The sequence below is a fragment of the Nematostella vectensis genome, chromosome 3 (assembly GCF_932526225.1).
Source record: "Nematostella vectensis chromosome 3, jaNemVect1.1, whole genome shotgun sequence".
Classification (NCBI taxonomy): Eukaryota; Metazoa; Cnidaria; class Anthozoa; order Actiniaria; family Edwardsiidae; genus Nematostella; species Nematostella vectensis.
Genome location: NC_064036.1, coordinates 3907169 through 3934104, shown reverse-complemented (window position 1 = coordinate 3934104; position 26936 = coordinate 3907169). Strand labels below are relative to the sequence as shown.

General features: G+C 40.4%; 2 protein-coding genes across 3 annotated transcripts; one reads left to right on the top strand and one right to left on the bottom strand.

Moving 5' to 3' along the window:
- Window positions 1-255: 255 nt before the first annotated feature.
- On the top strand, window positions 256-22985 carry LOC5514220 (forkhead-associated domain-containing protein 1). 2 transcript variants are annotated; one of them, XM_032383808.2, is made up of 35 exons: window positions 256-498; window positions 1347-1512; window positions 2399-2643; window positions 2784-2871; window positions 3269-3336; window positions 3640-3779; window positions 4083-4278; window positions 4733-5014; window positions 5142-5219; window positions 6181-6285; window positions 6860-7546; window positions 8854-8961; window positions 9056-9223; window positions 9558-9626; window positions 9718-9816; window positions 11116-11215; window positions 12168-12243; window positions 12455-12695; window positions 13369-13479; window positions 13753-13872; window positions 14569-14686; window positions 15655-15850; window positions 16416-16590; window positions 16930-17154; window positions 17562-17700; window positions 18019-18143; window positions 19335-19439; window positions 19674-19793; window positions 20092-20192; window positions 20267-20318; window positions 20436-20549; window positions 20893-20973; window positions 21619-21690; window positions 21896-21964; window positions 22647-22985. In XM_032383808.2, exons 1-35 carry the CDS (start codon window positions 400-402, stop codon window positions 22695-22697), a joined length of 4989 nt encoding a protein of 1662 aa, XP_032239699.2. In that variant the 5' UTR covers window positions 256-399; the 3' UTR covers window positions 22698-22985. The 2 variants fall into 2 exon arrangements, with proteins under 2 accessions (XP_032239699.2, XP_001634440.3); XM_001634390.3 differs by lacking the exon at window positions 6860-7546.
- Window positions 22371-25548, bottom strand: LOC5514207 (gamma-aminobutyric acid receptor-associated protein). Its single transcript, XM_001634353.3, has 3 exons — window positions 25337-25548; window positions 24491-24569; window positions 22371-24249 (listed from the first exon to the last, which is right to left on the bottom strand). Exons 1-3 carry the CDS (start codon window positions 25424-25426, stop codon window positions 24059-24061), a joined length of 360 nt encoding a protein of 119 aa, XP_001634403.1. The 5' UTR covers window positions 25427-25548; the 3' UTR covers window positions 22371-24058.
- Window positions 25549-26936: the final 1388 nt, after the last annotated feature.

Sequence of the window (26936 nt, the reverse complement as noted above, 5' to 3'; positions counted from 1 at the left end):
CAAAGACCATAGACAACAGGCTACAAATCATATAATACCAAACAGCAACATAATTTTGACCGAATATAAGCCAAAATCTCTCAAGTCGAATTAGGAAACCTTGGCATATATATAGCAAAGTCCAAAAAATAAAAAAAGGAAATATAAGGGTAGGTTTTACTTTACCGAATTACGACAAAAATAGACTTCGCGCCAGACCTAGAACTGGGCACTACTCTTATGGTTGCCTTAGCAACTAAACGAACACGGATATTTAATTCCGCGATTCCACCATCTTGGAATGAACACAAAACACACGTTACTTTGTAATTCTAGCAATTAGAAGACTATCGAACATTCGGACTATGGTCCGAAACATATAACTGTGGATGGTTGGGCATGTAAGATAGCAGAACAAGAATGAAAGCCCAGCTAAGATCGAAAGATGGCGGATCCGTCTACCAACTTCGTTATCCTGTCACTACGGTCGGCAGAGAAGGCAACGACATCGTATTACAAGTAAGATTAGTAATTGATTATCCTATATAAACCTTTATGAATGTCTTTAAGCTTGATCATATTTAGAAATTTTTATGATAATTCTCTTAACGTTTTGGAAAACCCTGAAAACCTTTATGCAGCCTACGGCAACAACAAAGTTATCACAACAAATCCTAACAAATTGACGGCTCTCGTCTTCAAAACAAAATAATCGTACATCAAAGCACTAAGGCCTTTTCTTATCAAGAGAAGTATATATCGGAAATCTTGTCGTTAGTATATTAGATTAATGCAGTATAGGGGTTGTCTAGGGTATAATTGTTAAGTAGTGTTTCTTACATTTAGATTCTCAGTCATGCTTACTGACATCTTTTGTCTATTTGTTTGGTAGAGTGTTGTTCCTGTGAAATTCCATTGTTGTTGAAATAATGTGAAGCCTGTACTAATTTGAAAAGCAAGATTTTTCTAAGATGTGTTTATGTTTAATAATAGAATATATATTTATAAAGTTGACCACAATTTTTTCGTAAGCTGGGACTGTTTGTTATTAGAAAGGATCCTGAAGCTTTTGCTGTTGCACCTCATTAATCCATAATAAATGTTAAAGATTCAGTGTTCTTTGAAATACAACTCAGATTGATGCAGTTTATCGCTGTTACATTTTTCTCATATTGTATTTAACAGTACGTATACTCATGTTTTTCATGCTCTTGATCAAAGGTACAAGTGAATTGAGTATTTTAACTTTTTTGTTTATTTCTATATCAGTATAAACCTAAGTACGTTTTTGCCAGTTGCTAAGGTCATTTTTGCACACATTTTTTTCTTGGTTACGCTAAATGCATGTTTTCTCCCTTTTCTACTAGTTTCCAAGCATCGAGCGCCAGCATGCAAGATTGATGTATGATGAAGGACAAGGCTGTTATGTGTTGGAAGATCTTAACTCAGGGCATGGGACGTATGTCAACGAGATGAGAGTACAGAATGCCGCTGTCCGTCTGGCACCAGGAGATGTAATCAGATTTGGATATGGTATCCTTTAACCTTGCATTTAGGTTGTGTAAACCCTGAGATCCCTTTCCATTCCTCACCATCTATGAATTACCTTGTATTCTTGTATTTATCTATATGTTGGCCAAACATTGTGCTAATCTGCTTGGATAGCAATTGTCAGAGAATTTGTTGCCAGGCTATCGTATTGAAAAAATGCTATACTGTACTTAGTGGTTGCCATATTATGGTATGTACTGCCATTTTATTTATATGGCTTTGATTAATGGGAGTTTGGGAGATGTAGTTGACAGAGCGTTACTTTACAATGCCACTGGTCTCTGGTTCCAACATGGGTTGAGGAAGTTTCTTCACATCATTGCTATGAGAGTTTTTTCCATCTGAGGCAGAGATGTAGCAGGCCACGAAAGATTGGGGGAGTGGTACAATACAGACACATTAAGAAAATATTTGGGGGCACCGCCACGCCTCTTCTGGTCATTTCCTTCTAATTTTCGAAAGTATTGGGGGGCACATGCCCCCAGTGCCCCACCCCCTGCTATGGTCCTGTGAGAATATAGACTTAGTGTGTTAAGTTTTAACACTTGGAACGGGCAAGTGTAAAAAAATATTTGCACAAAAAAATCCGACCCCTGATTTACTAAGCAAGTGCTTCTACAACTGAGCAATAGAGGTGTTCCGCTTGCTTGTTCTTTCAAGAATTGAATTTTTACTCTCCAAAAAAGGTAAAAAACCGTGGTTGTAAAGATCACTGTTCTCTGTTAATTTAGTATTCCAGCCAGCAAGAAGGATGATATCAGCTTTTCAATAATACCATTCTGTTTCCTTTAGTGTCTGCAGAGTGTAGAAAATGCAGATGTTCATTATAGGTCACATTATTTCAAATATTGTTCTTGACAAGTCTCAGACAACCCTGGTTATGAGTTGAATTTAGACCAAGTTCCACTGATACATTACCCAGTAGTCAATTCAACTAGTAGACCTTGGCTACGCATGATGTCATCCCCAGCAGAGCGGTCATCTCTGCTGCCATACATATCGACAGGTTTATCAACACTAGTGGATAACCCCCCTCTCTATCAGAGCTCCCAGGGGTTCTCTTTACCAACATCTTCTTATAGTCCTGGGAACAGAGAGATGCAGGAAAATAGGGTAAGTATATCACTTTATTTCTGATATAATGTTTTCTAATGAAGTGTAGGGCTTAAGGCCTATTGATTGACATTTATTTTGAGCTGTGGGCTCACCTCTGATAATAAAGAGATAAGTGATTTGTTTTTTCCCATTTCCAGGGTGGTAATGTGTTGCCACACCCACCGCTGAGATCCCGTCCGGCAAGTGCTGGGTCTACAAGGTCCAGGCCTGCTCAGACAGTTCGAGGTACTGGATACTTTTAAAAATACTGTAAATTCCTTGTAAGTTGGAAAAGATTTGTTCCACAATTTCATGGATCATGGGGAAAAAGGGCCTTTCACACAATCCCAGCATCTTTTTTTTCCATAACAAAATTTTTCATGAAGATAAATCTGTCTCTATGGCAAGAGAGGCAATCTGTGCCACTCAACTAAGACCGCTCTCATCCATATTGTTCTGACAGATGGCATCCAAAATATAATATATATTAAGGTATATAGCTGTAAGATTTTTTATGTATTTATGCCATAATCACCACGTCTACATTATATCTCACAGCTGAAAATCATACTTTCATGCATTACTGGCACATGCAACTTCACAGACCATGGGGATTGAAATTTCCTTTCCTCTATATCTTTAGGGGCTTGGGATGATGGCTCATTTATGGGAAGAGCTGTTAATGGAGACAATTCAACAATGGAAGACCTGGTAAGCTCCTAAATTATTTAACTCATTCTTTATACTCTTTCAAGGGCACCGATGCATATCATCAAGAAGAGCATTTTCAGGGACAAACTGTATCTGGGATTTGTTGATGGGTTATGCTTTGCATAGATTACATACTATGCAAAATTTTAAAATATAGGTTTTATTTAGAAAGAGAAGAATGCAATATGGCATGCTCATCCACTTGATTTCACAACCACTCTCTTGAAATAAATAAAACAAAAATATTGGCCTTTTATGTAATTGTAAGGAATAAAAAACTCAGAAATTATGTTCTTTTTACAGCAGGAGAGATTGTTACGAATGGGAGATGAGCTAAGCAGACTTGCAGCATACGAAGCAGAGTGTCATCGCAAAGATGGTGTCATTCAGTCTCTTAGAGATGAGATGGCAGAGTTGAAAAGCAGAGAAAACCCTGCCTTTAGGTAAACAGAAGTCCCCCCCTACTTTAAGTGTTTTTGAGGTTCTCAAACCTTTTCTCTATCATTGTAGGTTTTATCTCCAAGCCCTATTTAGAAATAGGGTATTTATTTGTTTCACAACCTTTTCATAAGAAATGATATAATATAAAAAATGTATTTCCAAAATGGTAGCACCTGAGGATCCATGTATCATAGCCCGCGGTGGTTCATGTGTAGCATATAAACGGCTGAATCCTTCTATCTTAAAGCTATTTGAATGAACATAAGAATTTTAATTCCAATTTTATGATAAATACTTTTCTACAGAGGAGGAGGAGAGTTCTCTGCCTTTACCAGCACTGGCCTGGCAGAGCTACAACAGAAAGTGAATGAACTTCAGGCACGTCTCAAAGAGAAGGAGGAAGCACATAGAACTGTAACACAAAAGCTATCTGAATACCAGAGCCAAATGCACATAAAAAATGAAGAGATAGCAAGCCTTAAGGATCAGCTGGACTCTAAGGTAGGCAGACATTTTCCATACCACTTGGGCTGTGGAGAGAGAATGGATGGGATGGGGGGGGGGGGGGCATCCTCACTTGCCATATTTTACTATGGTGAGTTTACTCATGCTTTTCTTTCATGGTTTCTGCATGGCCTACGTACCTCATCAGCAAATATCTAGTGTGAATTATTTTTGGTGTGTGGGTGCAAAAATTGATAGTAACTCTAGTATGATGAAAAAACACACAGATAAATATGTTATAGCCAGATTTGTTGCTATAATAGCGCAAAGTCAAGCCAAACAATCAATCAAAGTTTGGTTGCTAAGTGCTTTTCATAAACTATGGATTCAGTTATAATAACTCTTTTTTATATTCCTGTTCCTTGTTGCCCTTTGGTGTCATTGAATCGATAATCATATTCACTTGTTAATCGCAAGTCCTCAATCCAAGACAATTCCACTCTTGCCACAGCCTCCTGCTAGGCCTACCCCATATGAGGACAGCAACAACAGAACCAACAATTTGGCTTCTTTACGCACTGAGATGGCAGAGAAAGACCGCAAAATCGCTCATCTCACTCAAGACCTCGCAAAAGCGAACAAGGCCAAGACTCAGACAGCCACACTTATGAACACTTTACAGCGAGAGAACTCAGCTAAAGATGGCATGATACAACAGCTCAAAACTGAGGTAGACAAACAAAAGAAACAGCTGAAGGAAAAAGAAGCCACGATATCAACATTGTCAGCTAAGGTACTTTTTCATCATTTAACGAGCTAAGGTGATCTATTAAACTGACTTTACTACTTTGCTACTATTAAAGTGACTTTGTTAGCTTATGTACTGTATGGTTAACTGTATCCCATATCTATGATTGCAGTTAACACGTCAAAAGGCCATAAAAGAAGCAGAAGTTGAAGCTGAACGTCGCGAGAAAGACCTTCTGTCGAGCATGGGGGTATAAATTTACTTTAGCAAACTTGGGGGAGGGGGTGGGGAGAGCATCAATAAAGGAGAAAGTGGCATGAGGTCTAATGTCCTGTTTACATTAAAATGTCTAAGGGGGGAGGGGGAGGTTAAACTTTGTTATTGTCATTTAGGGCTTTTTTTTATTCTACCAAACAATGCAGGATTTTTTTAGACCCAAAAGGCATGCATAAATATTTTGTTTTGCCAAAAAAAACCCTCCCCTTCCACCAGAAATTATGGTCGGCCCTTAGGGGATCAAGGAAACAGAAGTGATATGAATGCCTTTCAGAAAACACCACTTATGCTTTCTAATCATTTGCAAACATTGATGGAATTACTAAATCACCTTAAACAAGAGATAAGACAGCGAGCCTTGAAAACAAGGTGCCAGTTTCTTTTTCCGCCCTTTGAAAAAGTGACGTTTCTTCACCTGGAGTCGTATACATGGAAAAAAATAATTCCACCGTTCGGTGTCATGTCTTAACGAAAAAAGTTTTATCGTGACATTTGCAATGTTTCGACATCTGTTGAGTAAACAACAGCTTTTCTTTTACAAAGGGTTGCTATGAAGATAGTACGCTAGAAAGGAGATTGTTAGTGCTGTTTGTCTAAAACAAGACCTATCTTTTCACATGTCGGTGAGGAGTAGCTATCCGTTTGATTTGATTTACGTTATGCTACATTTAGTGCATCGCGTTTCAGGGATTTTTTTCTGCTGCTTTTCGTGCGATAATTCGGATCACGAGAACCTATAAATGAATTATGCTTACATGACATAGAGTGTTAGTAGGCTCTAGACATGACCTACAGTTGATACGCTAAATCTAATGAAGAGCACTTTTTCAAGTGTTTATTGGACAACATGTATTGATTTTTTGGGGGGTTAGAGCCATATTATATTGGGTATGTTACAAAACTCATAAAGCTGATAAAATATTTTCAAAATTTAGAAATTGCAAACGACCGAGAAACAGCTGAAGGACCGCACTCGGCAGATCGCCGAACTCCAGGGCGAACTGGAAAGAGCGAAGCAGGCGCTATCAGAGGAGAGGCAGGTGCGTACGAAAGCATTTTTCCCTCGGCTTATTTGTTGGTATTATATTTATATGTTTACATTGTGCTAGTTTGTGTTAAAAAGACACAGTTCCACTTTCAAATCTCAGAACCTGACGTGTGTGAAGATTTTTAGTGCCCCCCCCCCCAAAAAAAAAAAAAAAAAAGATCAATTCAGATCTGCAATTCGGTGGCGCACTAAATAAAATTAAATTTTGTAATAAAAATAGCTCAATCCATCGCTACCGCGTGAAATGACCTATGGATAATAATATTTTCCATAATGACAAGATATTTTAATATTCAAAAGAAATTGTCACGCGAGTCGGGTCCACAGTGTTTGGGGGCTATGAACTTTGTTGCTCGTTAGCTACCCGTCCACAAAGAATTCACGATGGGACTTCACACCTCGATTTCTATAGAACGAGCCAGTAAATACAAGAAAAATGTGAATAAATGTACGGGTATTTTAAAATTTAGCGGCAGGCAATATTATTTTAGAGAGCGAGATTATTTCAGAAAATCCGAAAAAAAGAATTGGTACAGTGTTTGCGTTGTTTTGCATGCTTTATCTAGAGATCATCAAGTAGTGGTAATAGGGTAGCCCACCTGGCGGATATGATGATAGATGAGGCTGACTGGGAAGTCATTAATACAACGCAAGAAGACTGCTCTGGTGATGCCACACGAGGATATCGTTACAGTGATGTCACGCCAGGATATCGTTACAATGGTGTCACACAAAGAGATCGTTACAATGGTTTTACACAAGAAGATTCGTTTGAAAGTCGATCCAGTAATGTTTTGCATCGGGATTATTCCAACCAAGTAGCTCTTGGAAATGAAAGCTGTTTTGACGTCACGCTCGAGGAACGACACCCATCGCCAGCAATCTTGTCACCGACACAATTAATTGAAAAGATAACGCCTGTACGGAATGCAGGTGATGGGCCAGAGCTAGGTAGAACTTCCAGTGTTTCGCCAACTGGACGCTCCCAGTGCAGTCTCGACGCTGTGCTTGCTCTTCTTGATACCTATACTGCAAATGATCACCTCCAAGACCCAGCACCACTCCCGTCAAACTCCAGGCGAGACCGAGAGGTAGAGAGTATCCCGCTTAGTTCAAACAAGGCAGAGGCAAACAGGCATAAGGTGAAGATGAGTAGCGCGGCGACACAAACGGAGCAAAGCAAGCTAGGTAGAGGAATAGGAGATGTTGCTACTACAGAGGAAGTGTACTCTCTAACCATGGCATTTCTCAAGGTACGATGCTATAGGTCCACTTATAGTCAAAAGTAGAGGTGCAGGGTGTAGTAGGTGTGATTTTGCTATCAAATCACAGGCCCATGGGGGGGGGGGGAAGGGGTGCGAAATTAAAAAAGTAGACCTATTTTTTTCCGGGGAGTTATCGGATTTGGCTACAAAAAAGTTCATGGGGCAGAAACGGTGGACATAGGTGATAAGTAAGTTTATGCTTATTCAATTATTCGCATGCGGCAGAGCGCAAAATTAAAAAAAAAAATACAAAGAAAAGCGCTCAAAGCGGCTTACCTAGGTTAAAAAAATAGCTCTTTCTCAAAAACAAATCCCTAACTAAAAATTTGAACGACGGATTTAGTTAAATGTGAATCTTTCATATGTATGTAGACATTCTGTCAAAAGATTAAAAACTCGACCTGCAGCCTTCTTTGAAGATAGGGTACTTTTGGAGTCTTGTATGGAGCCAATTTTCAAGACGCTCTCCTGAAAAATTTTGAATAGAAAAACAATTTGAACGACGGTTTTGAGATTCTACTGCTCCATATTCGGTAAAAGTCAAATTAGGTAAGGCAGAAGATTTTGTTGCGACCCGCAGGCGCGTTTAAACGTCAGTAATGATGCAAACTTGCTAATCGATACGCGCTCCGTGCGAGCGCGTAAGTGACCATTAGATTGTGCTGATCATTTCATTACTTGTGTTCTAAGTGTCATTTGTATGCTGATCATCTCATTGCTTGTGTTCTTAGGTGACCGTTAGTTTGTGCTGATCGTCTCATCACTTGTGTTCTAGAGTGTCATTTGTATGCTGATCATTCCATTGTGTCCTAAAGTGACCATTAGTTTGTGCTAATCATCTCATTACTTTTGTTCTAGAGTGTTATTTGTATGCTGATCATTTCATTACTTGTGTTCTAAGGTTACCGTTAGTTTGTGCTGATCATCCCATTACTTGTGTTCTAAGGTGACCGTTAGTTTGTGCTGATCATCTCATTACTTGTGTTCTAAGGTGACCGTTAGTTTGTGCTGATCATTTCATTACTTTTGTTCAAAGTGTCATTTGTATGCTGATCATTCCATTGCTTGTGTTCTTAAGTGACCGTTAGTTTGTGCTGATCATTTCATTACTTGTGTTCTAAAATGACCGTTTGTTTATGCTGATCACTTTATTGCTTGTGTTCTAGAGTGTCCTTTAGTTTGTTGTGATCATTCTATTGCTTGTATAGAGTGTCTTTTGTATGCTGATCATTTCATTGCTTGTATTCTGACGTGACGGGTAGTTTGTGCTTATTATTCAATTGCTTGTGTTCTAGAGTGACCGCGCCATTCAGCAGGAACTAGACCACGCCAAGGCACAGTTCCTCGATGCCAACAGAGCAGAGAAGCTACTCAAAGTCGACTATCAACAGCTTGAGAGACGGGTAAGTCACATGTCCTCCGATATCTCTACAAATTGTTGTTCAGTAGAGGAATGTCATCATGGTTTAACTATTTGTCTATGCCTTGGATCTCCAGTTTGATCGCTTCAGACGAAAAGTTATCCAGAATGTGTTCATCAACAAGAAGATACCTGACTGTGGGGAAATGGACGACGAAGAACTCTTAGACAGCATCAAGGAGCTCTCGCACGACACCGTCCGTCTAACGGATGAGATTCGGGGCTATGCCGACGCCGAGGAAAGGGTAAGAAGCTTATTCCTCGCTTATTTGCCAGAGTGGGTCCTTACTTCCGCAAGGTATTCACAAGGGTTTCTTTACTCAGAGTTGTTCTGTTGTATTTGCTCTCGCGTGATAACCAGAGTGGGTTCTGGCTGGGTCCTTAGTGCGAAGTACGCACCATAACTTAGCCAGAGTTTTTCTGATATATTATTTTCGTTATATCTACACTACTAGATGCCGATGCTGATCGATGACGTTACCATTTCTTAGCCAAATGAATAAATGGCCATCTTTGTGTTCGTAGCCCCTAATAACTTACCCTGATCATCTGCATACATGATTATCATTGTTTTCGTAGCTTCATAATGAGAAGAATGACTTGAAGGACGCCGTGGGAGTATTACGAAAAACATTGGAAGGCATTGAGGTATGTATGAGTCAGATGTAGTTACTTACTAGGCCCAAGTTCTCCCCTGTTAAAACCGTCAGTACATTTATATTTGTTCTATTTCTTTTAGCGCCGTTTATCTCGATCAGGCCGCTCGTTTAGATCACTGGAAAAAGAGCTGACTGAACTAGAGGAAGTCACGACCCACGATTCCTTGCATTGGATCAAGGTGAGAATACACACGATTCACTGAACTAGATCCAAGTGGGAATACACACGATTTACTAGATCCAAGTGAGAATACACACGATTTACTAGATCCAAGTGAGAATACACACGATTCACTAAACTAGATCCGAGTGAGAATACATACGATTCACTGAACTAGATCCAAGTGAGAATACAAATGATTCATTGAACTAGATCCAAGTGAGAATACACTAGATATACTGAACTAGATCCAAGTGAGAATACACACGATTTACTAGATTCAAGTGAGAATACACACGATTCACTGAACTAGATCCAAGTGAGAATACACTCGATTTACTGAACTAGATCCAAGTGAGAATACACACGATATACTGAACTTAGATCCAAGTGAGAATACACACGATTTACTAGATCCAAGTGAGAATACACACGATTTACTAGATCCAAGTGAGAATACACACGATTCACTAAACTAGATCCGAGTGAGAATACATACGATTCACTGAACTAGATCCAAGTGAGAATACAAATGATTCATTGAACTAGATCCAAGTGAGAATACACTAGATATACTGAACTAGATCCAAGTGAGAATACACACGATTTACTAGATTCAAGTGAGAATACACACGATTCACTGAACTAGATCCAAGTGAGAATACACTCGATTTACTGAACTAGATCCAAGTGAGAATACACACGATATACTGAACTTAGATCCAAGTGAGAATACACACGATTTACTAGATCCAAGTGAGAATACACACGATTTACTAGATCCAAGTGAGAATACACACGATTCACTGAACTAGATCCAAGTGAGAATAGACACGATTCACCGAACTAGATCCAAGTGAGAATACACACGATTTACTAGATCCAAGTGAGAATACACACGATTCGCTGAACTAGATCCAAGTGAAAATACACTCGATTTACTGAACTAGATCCAAGTGAGAATACACACGATATACTGAACTAGATCCAAGTGAGAATACACACGATTTACTAGATCCAAGTGAGAATACACACGATTCACCGAACTAGATCAAAGTGAGAATACACACGATTTACTAGATCCAAGTGAGAATACTCACGATTCACTGAACTAGATCCAAGTGAGAATACTTGCGATTCACTGAACTAGATCAAGGTGAGAGTACATACGATTCATTGCACTCGATTAGAAAGGCTAGGCTACATACGATTTACTGCACTGGGTTAACGTATGGTTCCCCTTTACCGATATTCCCGAGATTCTTTTGGAGTCCTTGTATGCATATCACTTCTCATTCGTAATAAATTCTGTTACCAGGAGGTGATATGTCGCCTGCTGTCTAACGAGATGTCTTGGCAAAAGCGTGCCGAGGATACGATCAGAAGGGCAGGCGTAGACTCTGAAGGGAGTGATTCAGGTAAGTTCCCCTTCCCCCCTCCTCTGGCACGTCTTCATACTTGTCCCTCATCCTCGTAGTCTTCTCGTAGTATCCCGCCTTCCCTCCCCCCTCCAATACTAGGGACTTTAATAATAGTCCAGTCAATCTATGAAAATTTATAGCCGAACCTAAAAGTAATTGCAACACAAACCAGTTTTATTGTTAAATGATAAGAAAAGACATTCTAAACAACATCCCAAGAATTCTCCAAAGTTCTCTTGGGGGAACATCTCGAAACTTGACAATAAACAATTTCTTTTGTCGGCAATATTGGATTCTTATGTTATTCATCAGCGCACTGGCAGAGCGATCTCGTCGAGAGCGTGCGTTTGCGGAGGGTTAGTGCGCCATGAATAACAATAGAATACAAGATTGCTGACAAAAGAAATGTTAATTGTTGAATTTCGAGATGTTCCCTCAAGAGAACTTTGGATAAACTAAGTAATTAAGGATGGGGGGGGGGGGGGGGGGGTTAAGGACGTGCTAATCTGTCATTTAAGACATCTTGTGTTGCAATTACTTTTAGGTTAAACATTAGATTAACTGGGCTATAAGCAAGGACACGGCTAGGACAACGAGATCGAAATAAATGCATTCGCGCCTTGGAAATCAATTCCAATTTAATTCCACTAGAATAAGCAAAACATTACAGTCAGAGATAGATAGTTATAAACAACTAAGGTCATTATTTCTACAGTAACGAACGTAGTTAGAGGAGTTTACAATGTAAATTTCCGCGTCCTCAATTGACCGTGAAAGTTGGAGTTTAACGTCGTGGTTTGGTGGAATACAGCTGAAATTTATCAGAAAGAACGCAATTTCACGTGCAACTATTGAATTCTGTATCAAATTCGATTGTTTTCTGCCGTCGTCGTCCACAATGCCGTAGTGTCTGCTTAATGTCATTTTATTAAACTTTGTTATTTTTCAGAGGAATCTCCATCTGTCGAGACCCTTTGCCGCAAATTGCAGTCCCAGCGTGACCAGTGCCGACGACTAGAGGCGAAGTAAGGGAGAGAACATATAAAAACATCTGGAAGATTCTTACTGATAAGGCCAGAATTTCCCATTTCTAGCTCACGTACGCCGCCATTTCGTTCTTTGTGGCGTCTCCACGACATATGTACTTTGTTATTTATTGGAGCAACCATGTAGTAATGAAGTTTACAGCTGGTTATTCTACAGGAGACATGCTTGTAACGCTTCTTTTTCCAACAGAATTACTGAGATGGAGGAAACCCACCAGGACGTTATACTTAAGCTGCGCGAAGACGCAAAACGCGAAGAGGACAGACAGGTTTCGAGAGCCGTAGCCGAGGCTCGGTCGGAACAGGAAGAGAAGTTCCGTGAAGTGGTGGAAGAGATGAGGGTGAAGGAACAGGACAGGATTCGTCAGGCCGTGGAGACCGAGAGACGCATCATGGAGTCGCAGCACGGCAGTGTCACACAACTACAGCAGGTATGTCACGGTGTGTCACCCAACTACAGTAGGTATGTCACGGTGTGTCAGACGTATACAAAAGCTATGACACGGTTTGTCACCCAACTAAAGCAGTTACGTTATGACGTGTCACGCAATCAAAGAAGGTATGTCACGGTGTGTCACGCAAGAACAACAGTCAGGGAATGGTGTGTCACGCAACTACAGCAGTTAGGGAATTGTGTGTCACGCAACGACAGCAGGTATATCACGGTGTGCCACCCAACTACAGTAGGTATGTCACGGTGTGTCACACGTTTACAAAAGCTATGACACGGTGTGTCACCCAACTACAGCAGTTACGTTAAGACGTGTCACACAATTAAAGAAGGTATGTCACGGTGTGTCACACAAATTACAGCAGGTATGTCACGGTGTGTCACCCAACTACAGCAGGTATGTAGTATGCAGTTAGGGAATAGTGTGTCACGCAAGTACAGCAGTTAGGGAATGGTGTGTCACGCAAGTACAGCAGGAATGTAACGCAACTACAGCAGTTAGGAACGGTATGTCACATAACTGTAGCTTAGGTAATTGTGTGCCAGGCAGTTACAGCTGGTATGTCGTGATCCCACAGTCACTTCGACTATGTTCTTAACCACGCAAGAAATCATTCGTTTATACTAGTTTCTGATCGTCTTTGTTGTTGTAGACGCTTAGTGAGAAGAATAAAGAGTTGGAGCAGTACCGAAGCGCGTTATCGTCAGCCAAGAGCCAGTACGAGCAGGCAAGAGACGAGCTGCAGAGGGTCAAGGAGTCAGAGGTGAGGGTCAGCATGGGCTAGGGGTCCCTTGTTCTGTGGTTTGGATGCTGCTATATTATCAAAAGAAGCCCCAAGAATGGTACCAAAAATTTGCTCACAAAATAACTGTTATGCTAGATTTTTTCAAATACTTGCAAGCCCTTGACTTCTTGGCCACAGACTTTTCGAAGTTCTGAGTCCAAATTTCTCGCAATTTTTTACTGGTTCTCTTATGTTCACAAGTGTTACAAAGACTCCGTGTCACTCAGTAGTTTTCCATTTATTCCATTCCAGAGCCATTTATGTGCCGAGCTCGAGAGTATAGAGTCCGCCCACCGAGTACAAGTCGAGCGACTGGAGCGTGAGAAAGAGGAGTTCAAGAATTACAAACAAGAGGAGGTCGCTTCTTTCAAGGTAAACTACATGTTTGTCCATAACAGCCTAGTCCCCAGGCCTCTCTAGGCTGCGCTGCCATCTATTTATGACGTCACGTTTTGATTTCCTGCTTAATTTTTCGTGGGTTAGTTCCAAGAACAACCGCCATTTTGAATCCGAGAGTAGCCTATTGCTTGAGGTTTCAGCGCCTTCTTCATTTGAACGCTATGGTCTTTTCTTGTTTTTACGCACAGCGAACACATTTTGTTATTATTTTGGGGGAAGGGGGGCTTCTATCGAATCACAGGTCTCTAATGCAATCCAATTAAGTAAGACTTTCAACGACCAGGGCTTTGTGCTTGTCGAACTTTTGGGTCCTATTATGAATTCTTACTTTGTGCCTCGTCCTTGTCCTCTGTCTCTTTTTATGACGTCACCTTCGGATTTCTCGCTTGTTTCTTCGTAGATTAGTTCCATTTGAATCCTAGAGTACCCTTTAGGATCCTTTCTTATGACGCAGTGGTCTTTTCTAAGATTTGTTTTCACCCACAGCGAACACATTTTGTTATAATTGATGTGCGTGTGTGTTTGTGGGGGGGGGGGACTTTTATCAAATCGCAGGTCTCTGAAGCAATCCAATTCAGTAAGTCTTTCGACGACCAGGTCTTTGTGCTTGTTGAACCTATAAGTCACATCATTAATTCTTATTCTGTGTTTCGTTTCCATCTTTTGCAGGAACAAACTCGTCAACATGCCCTCACGATCGTTGCTATGGAAGACCGGTTGCTAAGGCTGACCAAACAGAACAAACAACTGGAACAGGAGGTTGCTTTTAGCAAACAGCAAAGCGGGGGTGAGTGGAAGCTAGCTTACATCTGCTGAAAGCGGGGAAAAGCTCACATATATATTGGATAGATTATTTAGAATAGTTTTGTTATCGCCTTGGGCCCCCCACAAGGGAGGAGTAAATTTGAAATAAATACTTACGAAAGAGTTAATGAAAAACATACAGGAAACTTTGCGCTTTTTAAGATTAACATCCGAGATCTCTTTTTTTGGCATTCCCGCCTCAATTATTTTAAATATCATTTTTAGTAATCCTTTTTAAGTAGTTTTCGAATACCGAATTTAATTTACTACTTGCCTTCCATGAAAATAAAAAATGCTAGCGAGGCGAATCCTTCTTATCGTGGTGCTCATTGTTCGTTATTTTTAGCTTTTAATGGCTGCATGGTAATTACTCTATTACGGTGGGAATTAGTGTCTAAGTGGCTTGTTTGTTTAAAAAAATTGTATTTGAACAAAAGTCATTTTTTAGAGCATGGAAATATCCTAGTATATTTGTCAGAGAGCTGAGTAACTAAGGAACGTTAGCAACCAACCAATCACTTCTCACACTATGGGGAAGACCCTGGTTCATACTATACGCCGCAAATTCACTACAGTGCGCACAAATCAGATTATATCTTTAGCAAGAATAAGCAGAGTCCTGTACAAACATTACAGCACAGTTTATATTTCTTAAAAGCGACGCAAAATGCGAACAAAACGAATGACAAACCCAATGACATTCTTAGATGTAGGTGTCTTAACATGCTAAAGATGTAACTGTGAGGCAAGCGACTTTCTCAAGGATTTTAGATTTGACAAAACTTCATTGATATGCTTGCTCTTTTTGCACCAAATCGTCAAATACGTAAAAAAACCTGACACGTTTTTTAAAACAACAATACCCTGCTCTACAGTGCTAATTTACCTGAAGTAGTTAGGCTTTCACGCACATCAGGCTACATTTTTAACGAGCTGAATTCTTATTCGTAGCAAAACACCGCCCAACCTCCCCCCGTAAGGAATCCAGACCGCCATCTCCGCGCAAGACATCTCCTAGACCCCAGTCTCCGAAGAAAGAACCCAAGCAGACACGATCCGTAGAGACTGAGACGAGTCCGCAAAGTAACGTCGAAGCCTCGCTCAAATCGGATGTGTATAAATTGGAACAACTGGTTTTACTGCTCAGGTAATCTACAAGGAAAGTGATATTATATCAGGCTCAAACGTGAGATCTTTCTAGGTTGAAAAGAATATTTTTGTTGGAATGTGTGAGATGGGAAAAAGGTCCTCACTAGGAAAGACAACATATTTTTCCGGATCTCCTGGCTGCGCTAGAGAACGCAATTGCTCGATTTTCTTGCGCTTCCGTTTGACGCGTTACTTGTGTTGCGCTTGCTTTTGTGCTTGCTCTTGCGACCTAGTGAGATGCAGTCTCAAAAGAGATCCGTAGAAAGATTTGCCAACCATGAGAAAAAAAATTCCTGACCAGCAAAATATTTTTTGACGATTTTGCCCTTTTCTTTATTTTAGTGGCTTATGTGTATTCGGAAGTCACGGGCGTAGCCATGATTTTTAATTAGAGGGAGCCCAAAAGACCCTTGTAAGGCATTTTTCATCTGTATTTCAAATAATGTCCCTAAAATTTACTGTATTTTTAGCTGCTCTGGCCCCTCCCCTGGCTACGCCCCTAGAAGTGCATTCCTCTATTCTCTATGCCAGTTACTGTACCAACCCTTTCCCTGTCTTGTTAGGCGTGAGGCGAGCCAGGCGAAGAAAGAGGCCCAGGACCAATCGGATGTTGTACAAGGCTTGCGACGCGATCTAGCGGGGGCCTCGGCACGAATGTCTGACTTGGCGGGAGAGCTGAGCGACAAACAGAAACAGAAACTGGAGGAATACGAGGAGCGTATTCAACTCCAGGACAAGGTATCCGCGCTAATCTTAGTGAGAAATATAGAGCGGGCATGGTATATTCAGTTGTAGGACAAGGTATTCGTGCTAATGTTAATGCAACATATTGCATTAACATTGCATTAGAGCGGGCATGGTTCATTCAACGCCACCTCAACAAGATGTGTTCAAGTCTGGATGATATATACAGAGCGGGAATGATATATCAAACACCTCAACAAGGTGTTTGCTAGTCTGGATGAAATATAAAGAGCGGGAATGATATATCCAACACCAGGACTAGTGTCTGGATAAAATATAGATAGCGGTCACGGTATTTGCTTTCGCTTTTCTAATCCGAAATCTAATTCACAGGAATTAGAGGGGCAGCGTGAGCAGCTGTTGAAACTCTCCACTCTGGTTGACGAACAGCAGAAAGAGATTGACATGCGAGAGGGAAGGCTCAGCGAGACTGAGAAATCATTGGTCAAGCACAAGCAGGATATCAAGAAAAAGGGCACAGAGCTCGTCAAGTATCGCGAGAAACTAGTGGAGACCATGGAGGACCGTCAGACAAAGGTGGACGAGATCGAGATCGAGGTCAGTGAGGGTGAATCTAGCATCTTTCTCATTCGGATTTTGAACGTCTGACCTAATCTTTATCTCCTTTATCCCCTGCTACGAAGGTGACACTGAATCGTTTTCATAGTAGTTTTACTCAACCAAAGCCTATAATGATAATCCTAGTGGAATGTAAGTAATGGAAGTGTTTTACGGCCATGTGAAAGCAGGTTAGTTTCGCTGACGTTTCGAACATTAGCCCTTCCTCCAATGAAGGGCTAACGCTTGAAACGTCAGCGAAACTTCTCTGTTTTACAAGGGCAAACACATAGTATAAACCTTGTGTCGTTTTTTTTACCACGCCAATACAGACCTCCTAGTTTTCTACAGCTTGTTTGTAGACATACCACTGCTATACTAAGCATCTTATTATTTTTTTATTGTAGAAAAAGACAGCAAGTGATCTCTACGCTCAGGGCCTGAGGTGCCGAGGCGAACGGCACGAGCACGTGATAGCTAGACAGAAAGAGGCTCTGGCAGACATGCGCAAAAAGTCCAAGCTCATAGAGCAGCTCAAACCACCTCGTAAGACTTTTCTTTTATTGGTCTCCACTTGGTAACCCGGATGTCGCTGTCGGCACTTTAATACACTATATTTATATATGAGTGTTATCATCTGCACTCTAATGGACAAGCTGAGAATGGGACTTACGTACAACACACTAGCCGAGTATAGAGATTATCCAAACATTAACGGACAATCTAAATATAGATTAGATCAATATAAGAATAATTCATACAGCTATCGGTCTAGCTGATTTACTGAATTGTATCAGACTATCGATCTAGCTGAATTGTGTTTGTTTTTATGTAGTAACACGTTGTATTGTATTTCCCTTGCAGTCCCTAGTCACGAGCAGTCACTGCAACAAATAGTCGCACTCAAGCAGGAGATTGCCGAACTCCGCGCCACTCTGGCATCTAGAGAGGAGGACTTTCACAAGAACGAGTCACAGATACACGCAGAGGTATGCCCCTCCCCTCCCCCCAGATACATACACGCAGAGATATGTCCATACCCCCCCCCCCCCAGATACACGCATATATATGTCCATATGGGCCAAAGCATTATTGGCCTACATACCGATGTAAATTATTGTTACCAAGGTACCAATAATAAACCATGTATATTACTAAAATCTTATAAAAGTGAGGTGGCATTCTTGTGTATAATGAGAGTCGGTTCATTTCAAAACCCTTGCAAATTTCCTCCTTGTTCTTAACTTCCTTCCAATAAAGAGTTCATATTATTTGACACTCCTTAAAATCATTATCTAGCGCTCAGTGCAGGCTGTGATAGGGAGAGATCTAGACAGGCAACTCAAGAAAGCAGGAAAAAGTGACGTCACAATACAGACTAGTCAGATGACAGTGCACACCTCAGAAACCACGCAATCCGGCTCTCAGGTACCTGAAAGGAAGCTAGGTCACTAAAGCACCACCATTGAGGCACCCAGCTCCGTGACAAGTATATCCATTAAGAACCGAAGCGACGAACATGGTCCTGTGTGTGACCCAAGCAAGCCAAGTTTGCTTTGAGCCAACACAGGACCTCGTTCAGACGTTATTGGTTGTTTTAGTAAAAGTTTAAGTAATGGAGAAATAGAGTGTATTCTTGTTTTAGTTTGTTAGGATATGCGCAAGGAATTTGTAGAGTTTTCTCATAAAGACTAAATTCATATTCACTAAACAACCTCAGATGAGTGATTCAATCCGCTATGCAGGCGTATAGCCAGGGTCATAGTCAGGATTTCAGGAGTGGGGTGGGGGGATTTTAAAGATGATTCATTGTTCTACTTCTAAGCTTTATTCCACAGCTATGACCTCGTGATAATATGCGTGTTTTGTGTGTTACTGAAATCTCTCAGCTTCCTCCTCGAAACATGGGATGTATACTTAGGGGACGGGGGTTCAAATAACCTCCAGTAGCGGATCTAGGGGGAGGTTTAGGGGGTTTGAACAAAGGGGGGCCTTTGTGCTGCCAGAAAGCCATATTTAACAACAACAAAAAATTGCCCCCCTCCCCCCTTTGTCAATGAGCCAAACCCCCCTTTAATCGAAAAGCTAGATCCTCTCCTGACCTCAAATCGTCAACTGTTCTCATTCGTGTCTCTTTGTATGTGCTTGTCTTTATTCATGCATACTATACTCTTTTGCAGCTCCGTCTCGTCCGCGAGCAGTCCTCATCCAACCTTGCCGAAAAGCAGTTTGAGAAGAGCACGCACAAGGATACGAAAGACGCTCTCGACCTCAGCGAGAAAACGGTGCGTTTTTATCTTCTATCAACTGAATACTTGGCCTTGCTTACCACACCCGTACTGCTTGCGCCTGGAATGTTAAACTAATTTAAAAGTGTGTATGCACTTTCGCTTAGATGTGTAACCCCTAAGTATCTTTTTGAGTTCGACCCTTTGGCCAAACACCGAGAGGGCTCGCCACTTGTGTATATAGTAATTCCTGTGAATATTACGAACTTCTTACTCGTTTTCTTCTTGTAGTATCTCAAGCTTGCCCGCACGTTAGGTGCGCTGCTAGAAGTTGATCCAGTGCCTGGCACTCGTTCCATGGCGCATATACCTGCAGAGGAGAGAGAAAAACTGGAACAAGACAGATCTAAGGTGATGACCTCGAATAAGGGGCATTCCGTCGTTTGTAATGCTACGCGATCGCCCCGGGCAAAGTCTCGAAGCTCAAACTGTATATATTCTTACGTTAATCAAACGTGTTGACGTCAAATTCGACTTATTTTGGCCGCTTAGTAAACAGTAGTAGTTGATAGTGTCTTGCATGATGGTGTGATTAACTGTAATAATATTCTTTACGTGTTGTTTAAAAGAGTTGCCTCCATGACTGCAGTAGTAAGGGGGGAAGGGAGGGGTGTATCCTTTCTTATCCGTACCTCCATCTCATTGACAGGCGGTAGAATTGCTTGTTTCACGTGTGAAGCTTCTCCAAGAACGGTTAGACCGCAAGGAAAATTTACTTGGTGGCTATGAAAAAGACCTGGTCAACTTAAGGTGGGTGTGCTTTTCGGATATATAAATAAACGACTTTGTCTGACATTTTGCACTGTGTTATTGTTTTTTTCCAGAGAGTCCCAGACAGTGGCTGGAATGAAGTCAGCCGAAGCCTCAGGGCTCAAGGTACTAACACCTCAATGTTTATTTAAATGTATATTTAAATGCACGGACCGCGTAATAACCTCCATGTACATTTAAATGCACGGACTGCTCGCTAATCTGATTATTTATCTGCTGTAGCTGGATGTTCGGACTCGCCAGGAAGAGATAGCGTACCTGCGGGAATCCCTCAGTCGGCTGCGGGACGAACTCGACCAGGAGCGACGGGTTAACGTGTGCTTACGAGAGAGAAAGGTATGAGTTAAAAGGAACATGTGCTTACGAGAGAGAAAGATGTGAGTTAAAAGGGACATCAGTTAACGAGAGAGAATGGTCGCGGTCGTTAACTTGTGTCACAGAGAACATTTTTTGTCATAACTTTTTTTGAAAATTAAACCTCAAGACGGCCTTCGATTGGCAGGGCATGTTGATATTGTAGCTTTGAAAGAGACTAATAAATCGTAAACGTAGCCTTTGTGCAAGTTTTATGCAAACAAGGTTGTTAAGAATATCCTTTTATATACCTCGCCTTGAAAAGTAAGAGCAAATCAGGCATTTTTTTATTTGTATTTTTACTGTTTTCATTTCATTTTCTTAGAAATTCGCGATGGACTTCGAGGACCGTGACACGCATCGTAAGGCGCATTCATGTTACACAGATGAGCATTCAAGATATCAGGTGACATTTTGGCGACATTTATCCGCACAAACGGCTGTGGTCAGGGTTCCTATGATAATGTGTCTGCTCACCCTCTTTTTAAGATGGTGGACGAAAAGCATATTTATATATATAAAAAAAAATATTTGAAAAAGCTCGAGCTTACCCTCGCCCTTTCGATCTATGATTGGTCTAGGCCTTGCCTTTTCGCGCTATGATTGGTCTAGCGCTTAACTCATGAATCCCTTGTCATGAATCCCTTGTTCTTAACTCATGGATCCTCTGTGCGCTTTAATGGGTCAGCCCTTGACTCATGAATCCCTTTTGCGCTATGATTGGTCTAGCCCTTAACTTGTGAATCCCTGTGCGCTATGATTGGTCTAGTCCAGGTTGCACCACCTGGGTCTAGCCCTTGACTTATAAATCCCTTGTGCGCTATGATTGGTCTAGCCCTTGATTCATGAATCACTTGTGCGCTATGATTGGTCTAGCCCTTGACTTATGAATCCTTTGTGCGCTATGATTGGTTAGCCCTTGACTCATGAATCGCTGAAAAAAAGAGAAAAAACTGAAATGAGTCAAGTAAATGATTTGTTTACTCGTTCTAGTCCGGTGACGCGAAATGTCTAATTCTTATTCCCCGTCTCTTTGTTGACATCTCTTAAGGAAGAAGCTAAGAAGAGAAAAGCAGCCGAGAGGATCAAGCGAAAAAACTATGAAATAGAATCCTTGAAAAAGGTGACCTCTCGCGTATTGTCGTGAAGAATCCATTCATGTCACGATTTTTTTTGTTGCACACCATTCTTTGTTATAAGTCAGAAAAATGTATCATGGTTATTATGTAAACCCTCGCAAATCTTAAAGTTAATTGTATTGTCGGCAGTATAGTTCATTTATCATTGCATCTTCTTGGTCTAACTCTTTCTTCCTAATTCTTGTACAGGAACTTCGCTCGGCTGACCGAGAACTAAACGACACAGCCATTCGGTTACAAGCTTTTGAAAGCACAAGAGTAAGTAACTTGTTACGTACCTTTCAACTTTCCGCATTAGGCGGGAGTCTCAAGATTTTGGACCCTTTTTCCCGCTCTCCCGCGTTGAGCACTAAATCTCCCGCTTTTTAGCGATTTTTATCGCTTCCGAAAAATTATTCTATAGAAAATCGTCATTTTGCCTATTTTCTATTAAAATATTCAAAACAATAATTCCCTTGCGTGAGATCCCCGTGAGATCTATAAGTTGATTTGTTCATGAGAGTTTGCTATACGGCAAACGCCTGCAAGGTTAAACCCACCCCTCCCCCCAAAAATAAATATACCCCACCCCTCCCCAAAAAATTCTCAAGCCTTGAGATTTTCGGAGGTTGACAGGTATGTCGTTATATCACCTCCGTTATATTCCATTTAATGCCACTTTCAATACGTGAATAAATCGCGATTTTATTTGATTATTTTGTTTCTCCCTTGATGCCACCACCCTCAACACCTTCATGTTGATCACAATTTTCTATGTCAATTTACTTGCACTTTACTTGCTTGTTACTATAATTTTGTGACATTTAGGGAACCCATAATCAGAATTATAGCCATTCCCATCTTATTATATCACCACGCCGGTCTTTCTCTTTCCGTCTTTTGTAAACATTAGTTTATGGTATTTTCTAACATTTTTACCTTAACTCATTTTCCATTGTAGAATATGAATGGTACAGATAGTGATGTCAGTGATATACTGTACCACGTCTGATGACTCTACCCCTGTACAACTGATGGCCCCACCCCTTAAGGCTGATGACCTCCGCTCATGTTTATACTGTACATAGATGAGACTGTACTTTGTCTTTCCATTACTGTATTTATAGCTGTATTTCTAGTAGGATTTAAGGTTATAACTGAAATAAAAACTGTGATATCTGTTGTACTTTTGTAAGTCTCAAATAAACAGTTGTTTATATGTTTTCAGCGATTAAAGGATATTGTTAAAGAAGAAAGTAAAAAGTGCAAATTGCTAATTGAATAAATGAAAGTTTGTTTAGTATTGTCATATACCCTCAATGAAATTCCCTTCCCAAATCAGTTTTTAAACTGATAATAGATGAGTTGCTCACTGAACTTTGTACAATCTCGGAAAGAGTGTTTTTCTCTTTAATTTATTGGATACCCAAATTGTACAATTTCTATTCGGTTCATGTTTAAAACTAAAATCACATTTCTTCTTAATTTTCTTTTTGGTACTGTAGCAATATAATAGTCTTGGCAAATTTGACATCACTCAACTAACTTCCAAAAGACTTTTAAATATTATGTTTGTGCAGGTGTGAGGGAGGGTCTGAGGGTGTGTGCAGTTAAGGTATCTTATGGAAAAAGCATAGTATTTGAAAATTTCTAAAAGAAAAAAAAGACCCACTTTTTGGCCACCAGGGAGGGGGTTGCACATGCAACACATGCACCACCATGTGTGAATACCTGACTACAACAGCTATATCAGAAAATGCATTTTTTTAAAGTAAATTTGGGGCATATCTAATTCTAACCATTCATGTACAGTTAACACCAGATAAACATGCTTTCTCTATTGTACAATTAAATGGAACTGAAGTAAAGAATAAATCAGAACCATACTTCCATTTTATCACTACATGTTGATGCCATTCAATGAAAGAAAAACTATTACTTTTTCTGCTTTGTACAAGTTAAACTATGTTTTATAGAAATAACACATTTGAAAAGCTAATCTTTATATAAATGCATTTTGCCAAATCACTCATTTTGGTGAGTGAGATAATTTAACTGAAGCCATGACTGATGTATTGGTAGAAGCTAATATAGTAGCTGCAAGCTAATTAACCAGGCTACTGTACCTCTGTCTTGCTTAGACTAAACTACACTCTGCACAGCACAGCATAAGATAAAATGTTTAATACTGGGCTATTCCGACAAACAAGAAAAGGTAGATATGGGTTCTTGGGGTACTATGGAACTATCAGCTCTACCACACACAACAGTCATGGCCTAATGAGTCATCACTGACAACCAATATGCCAATCACTGTCCAGTCACAGTACATATGGGCCTACAGTTTGTGCAAAGGTTCGACTCTTCCTTTGTTCAGTCACAGCAGCCATACACGCTCTCATCACTGTATGCAATGTACAAGAAAAAGTCCTCTTCATGGTGCTCCTGGTATAGTTGGCCCATGGTGGCACTCGTGGGCGGGATGACATTGTTTACAAAGAAGAAAAGCGCATCCTCTGGTCTTAGGTGAATTCTCTTGCGAATTAGAAAGTAGAACTGGCCAACTGAAAATTAAAAAAAACAAAAAAAACATAAACAACCAACACAAAGTACTGCATCAACCTGGAAAAGCAATAACAACACATTAACAGCAGCACAGAGTCTATTACAGAGCCCATGCAATGTAAGATTCCTGTGCATTCTCTCATATTTATTCTAGCATACAGATAAGCATACTAGTGAGCCATAGTCCTTTCGCTTGCTGTTGAAAATCTTGAGTTCACTATTTTTAGCTGCAGAACTTACCAGTTAAATCTGAAGGAACAAGATACTTCTTTTTATCTAGATCCCCAATTCTTGCTTTTGGAGCTTTTTCCACAATAACCTACAATGAAGAAAGGTTAATCAAATGTCGGAATAATATGACGCACATTGCTCTCAGTGGTACAATGGCAATGCACCAGACAGTGTTGCAAACAAACTAACCTTAAAATCAAAATGGTAAAAAAAAAAAAACAAGATTCTAGTAAACACAGCTGAATGTGTGTATTCCAGGGAGTATACAGTACATTCATGAGAAAAGTACTAGTGATTCAATAGAAAACCCATGAATGTCACATTAAATAGGAAATAGGCTATTACGGATGTCAAAACAGCAAATACTATTATCAACAAATAATTGTCTCAATACTGTCAGCAAAAAAATCGCAATTCCTGGAATTCTGCTTGGCAGTTTATCTTATCTCTTCTTATCAGACACTACTTGTAGAAAACAAACTAAATAGATTTCAAACACTTGAAGTTTCTCGTTTAACACCGTAAACTATTTGTTATGCGCTTTCTCGTGCTGATGATGCGTAAGTGCAGGTCCCCAATTTCGCTTTGCGTTTCGAATATAAACCTTTGGCTGAGGAAATATTCTCAGAAATGACGCCATTACATAGTTTGTGATACAGCATCTTTACAAGGGGCGTCGACAAAATCCACAAATATCCTTCATACTAGCGCAATTATATAGCTATTCCTTAACTACAAGTTTCTAAGAGTTCGTTAGCGCATTAACATGAATAGAAGGAAAATCATATTGGATATATGATTCTGTACGATAACATTATGTGCAAGCTTGTTTAGCAGTTTTGTGATGTGGCTCACCGGGACTCGATCGGGGTATTTCTTGCGAATTTTTTCCCCTTCAGCGCGTCTTTTCTCAAAGGGATGCTCTTCTTTATATTCCCACTTCATTCTGTTATCGTATGTACTTCTCCTGATGTTCAAAGGCTTGCTTTTCTAGCTTGAAACACGAAGAGTCTGGCGCAAAACGTAAGATCCACAAGATGGCGCTAATAATAATGCGAGGGGAGAAATCACGTGATGATTCTTGTTGTCGATGACGTAATGGTATGAAGACTATATTTAGATTTAGACCCTGTCCCCACGTATCCGTTTTCGTTTGAAAACGCAACCTTTTTGTTCCGTTTTCAAAAAGATCCGCGTCCACACGAAGCGTTGTTATTTTGATACGACCCGTCCCCACGAAAACGCAAAAACGATACGAAAACGATAACAAGCTCTACAGCGCATGCGTAGTCCCAGTATTTTGCTTGTTTACATCGCGCGCGCACTGCGAATCAGGCCATCGTTTTCGAAAGGTTCCGTTTTCGTCCGTCCCCACGGCACCGATAGGTTATCGTTTTCAAATTGTTCCACTCTGGAGATCGTTTTCAAATCGTTCCGTTTTCGGTTATCGTTTTCGCGTTTACGTGTGGACGATACCCGTATCCGTAACGAAAAGGTTGCGTTTTTAAACGAAAACGGATACGTGGGGACAGGGTCTTAGTGCTGTTTTAGCTGTTTAGGGTTCACGGTTCACAGGTTCGATGCAATATTTGATCTCATATCGATGCTCGTCGTATTTTTAGGGGTCAAAATCGGACCTCAGGTATTTTTTAGGGGTATCCGAGAAAAAAAAGGCTTTTCTCTCAGAAATGGTATCTAGGGCTTCTGGGGTATTTTTTTAGGGTAGCAATTTTTGGTTTCCGGATTTTTTTTTTTTAGGAAAAAGGTAAAAAAAAAAAAAACACCGGACAGCCTCTATCTGCTGGTGTGCGCCGGAACTTGTGGTCTGCGTCGACAGTTGATTATGAAATTACACGACACACAGAAGCCACACTGATAGCTCGCTCTAAGCGCTGGCACTCTCTAAGCCGGTGGCGTCAACCGGCGTGAAGAAACCGTTTAGTAATCCACACCACCCTATTTATCACTCCTTACTCAATCACTATTTTTATTTTTTGTTAGTTAATCATCTATAAATTTTGTACATATACTAGCTGTAACATGCCCGCCACTCATTTATAACACGAAGAAGGCAGGTATATAAGCCTGCCGAAATATCGTTAAATAAAAAAAAAAACAAAAAAACTATGCGTTGTTTTCGACTTTTTCTTTTAAATTTTTTTTATTTTTAGGGGTATTTTTCGAACTTCCCGACGAGCATCCCTGATGCCCGGGGCGCTAAATGTCCCGGGGGTCTAAATGTCCATGGACAGTCGGGTAAGGTAAGAAATGGACCGGTGTTTCAATTTATGAAAGTTACCCAGTAATCCGTCAAGATAATAAGTTCAAAGTATTCTACATTTGTTTAAAAAGGACAAGTGATACTGACTTCAGTTTTGGTGTCGGGAATGGGGTGTTTTCAGATTGTATTTTGAAGAAAAACCGACAAAAAATGTATTTTGTACAAAAATTGTAT

Coding starts and splice junctions, on each gene's coding strand:
- LOC5514207 (XM_001634353.3), bottom strand. CDS start 25,426: ATGAAGTGGGAATATAAAGAAGAGCATCCCTTTGAGAAAAGACGCGCT. Junction 24,570..25,336: donor AATACCCCGATCGAGTCCCG/GTGAGCCACATC, acceptor TCTTCATTGTAG/GTTATTGTGGAAAAAGCTCC. Junction 24,250..24,490: donor TGTTCCTTCAGATTTAACTG/GTAAGTTCTGCA, acceptor TTTAATTTTCAG/TTGGCCAGTTCTACTTTCTA.
- LOC5514220 (XM_032383808.2), top strand. CDS start 400: ATGAAAGCCCAGCTAAGATCGAAAGATGGCGGATCCGTCTACCAACTT. Junction 3,780..4,082: donor AGAGAAAACCCTGCCTTTAG/GTAAACAGAAGT, acceptor ACTTTTCTACAG/AGGAGGAGGAGAGTTCTCTG. Junction 20,319..20,435: donor CCGAAGCCTCAGGGCTCAAG/GTACTAACACCT, acceptor TATCTGCTGTAG/CTGGATGTTCGGACTCGCCA.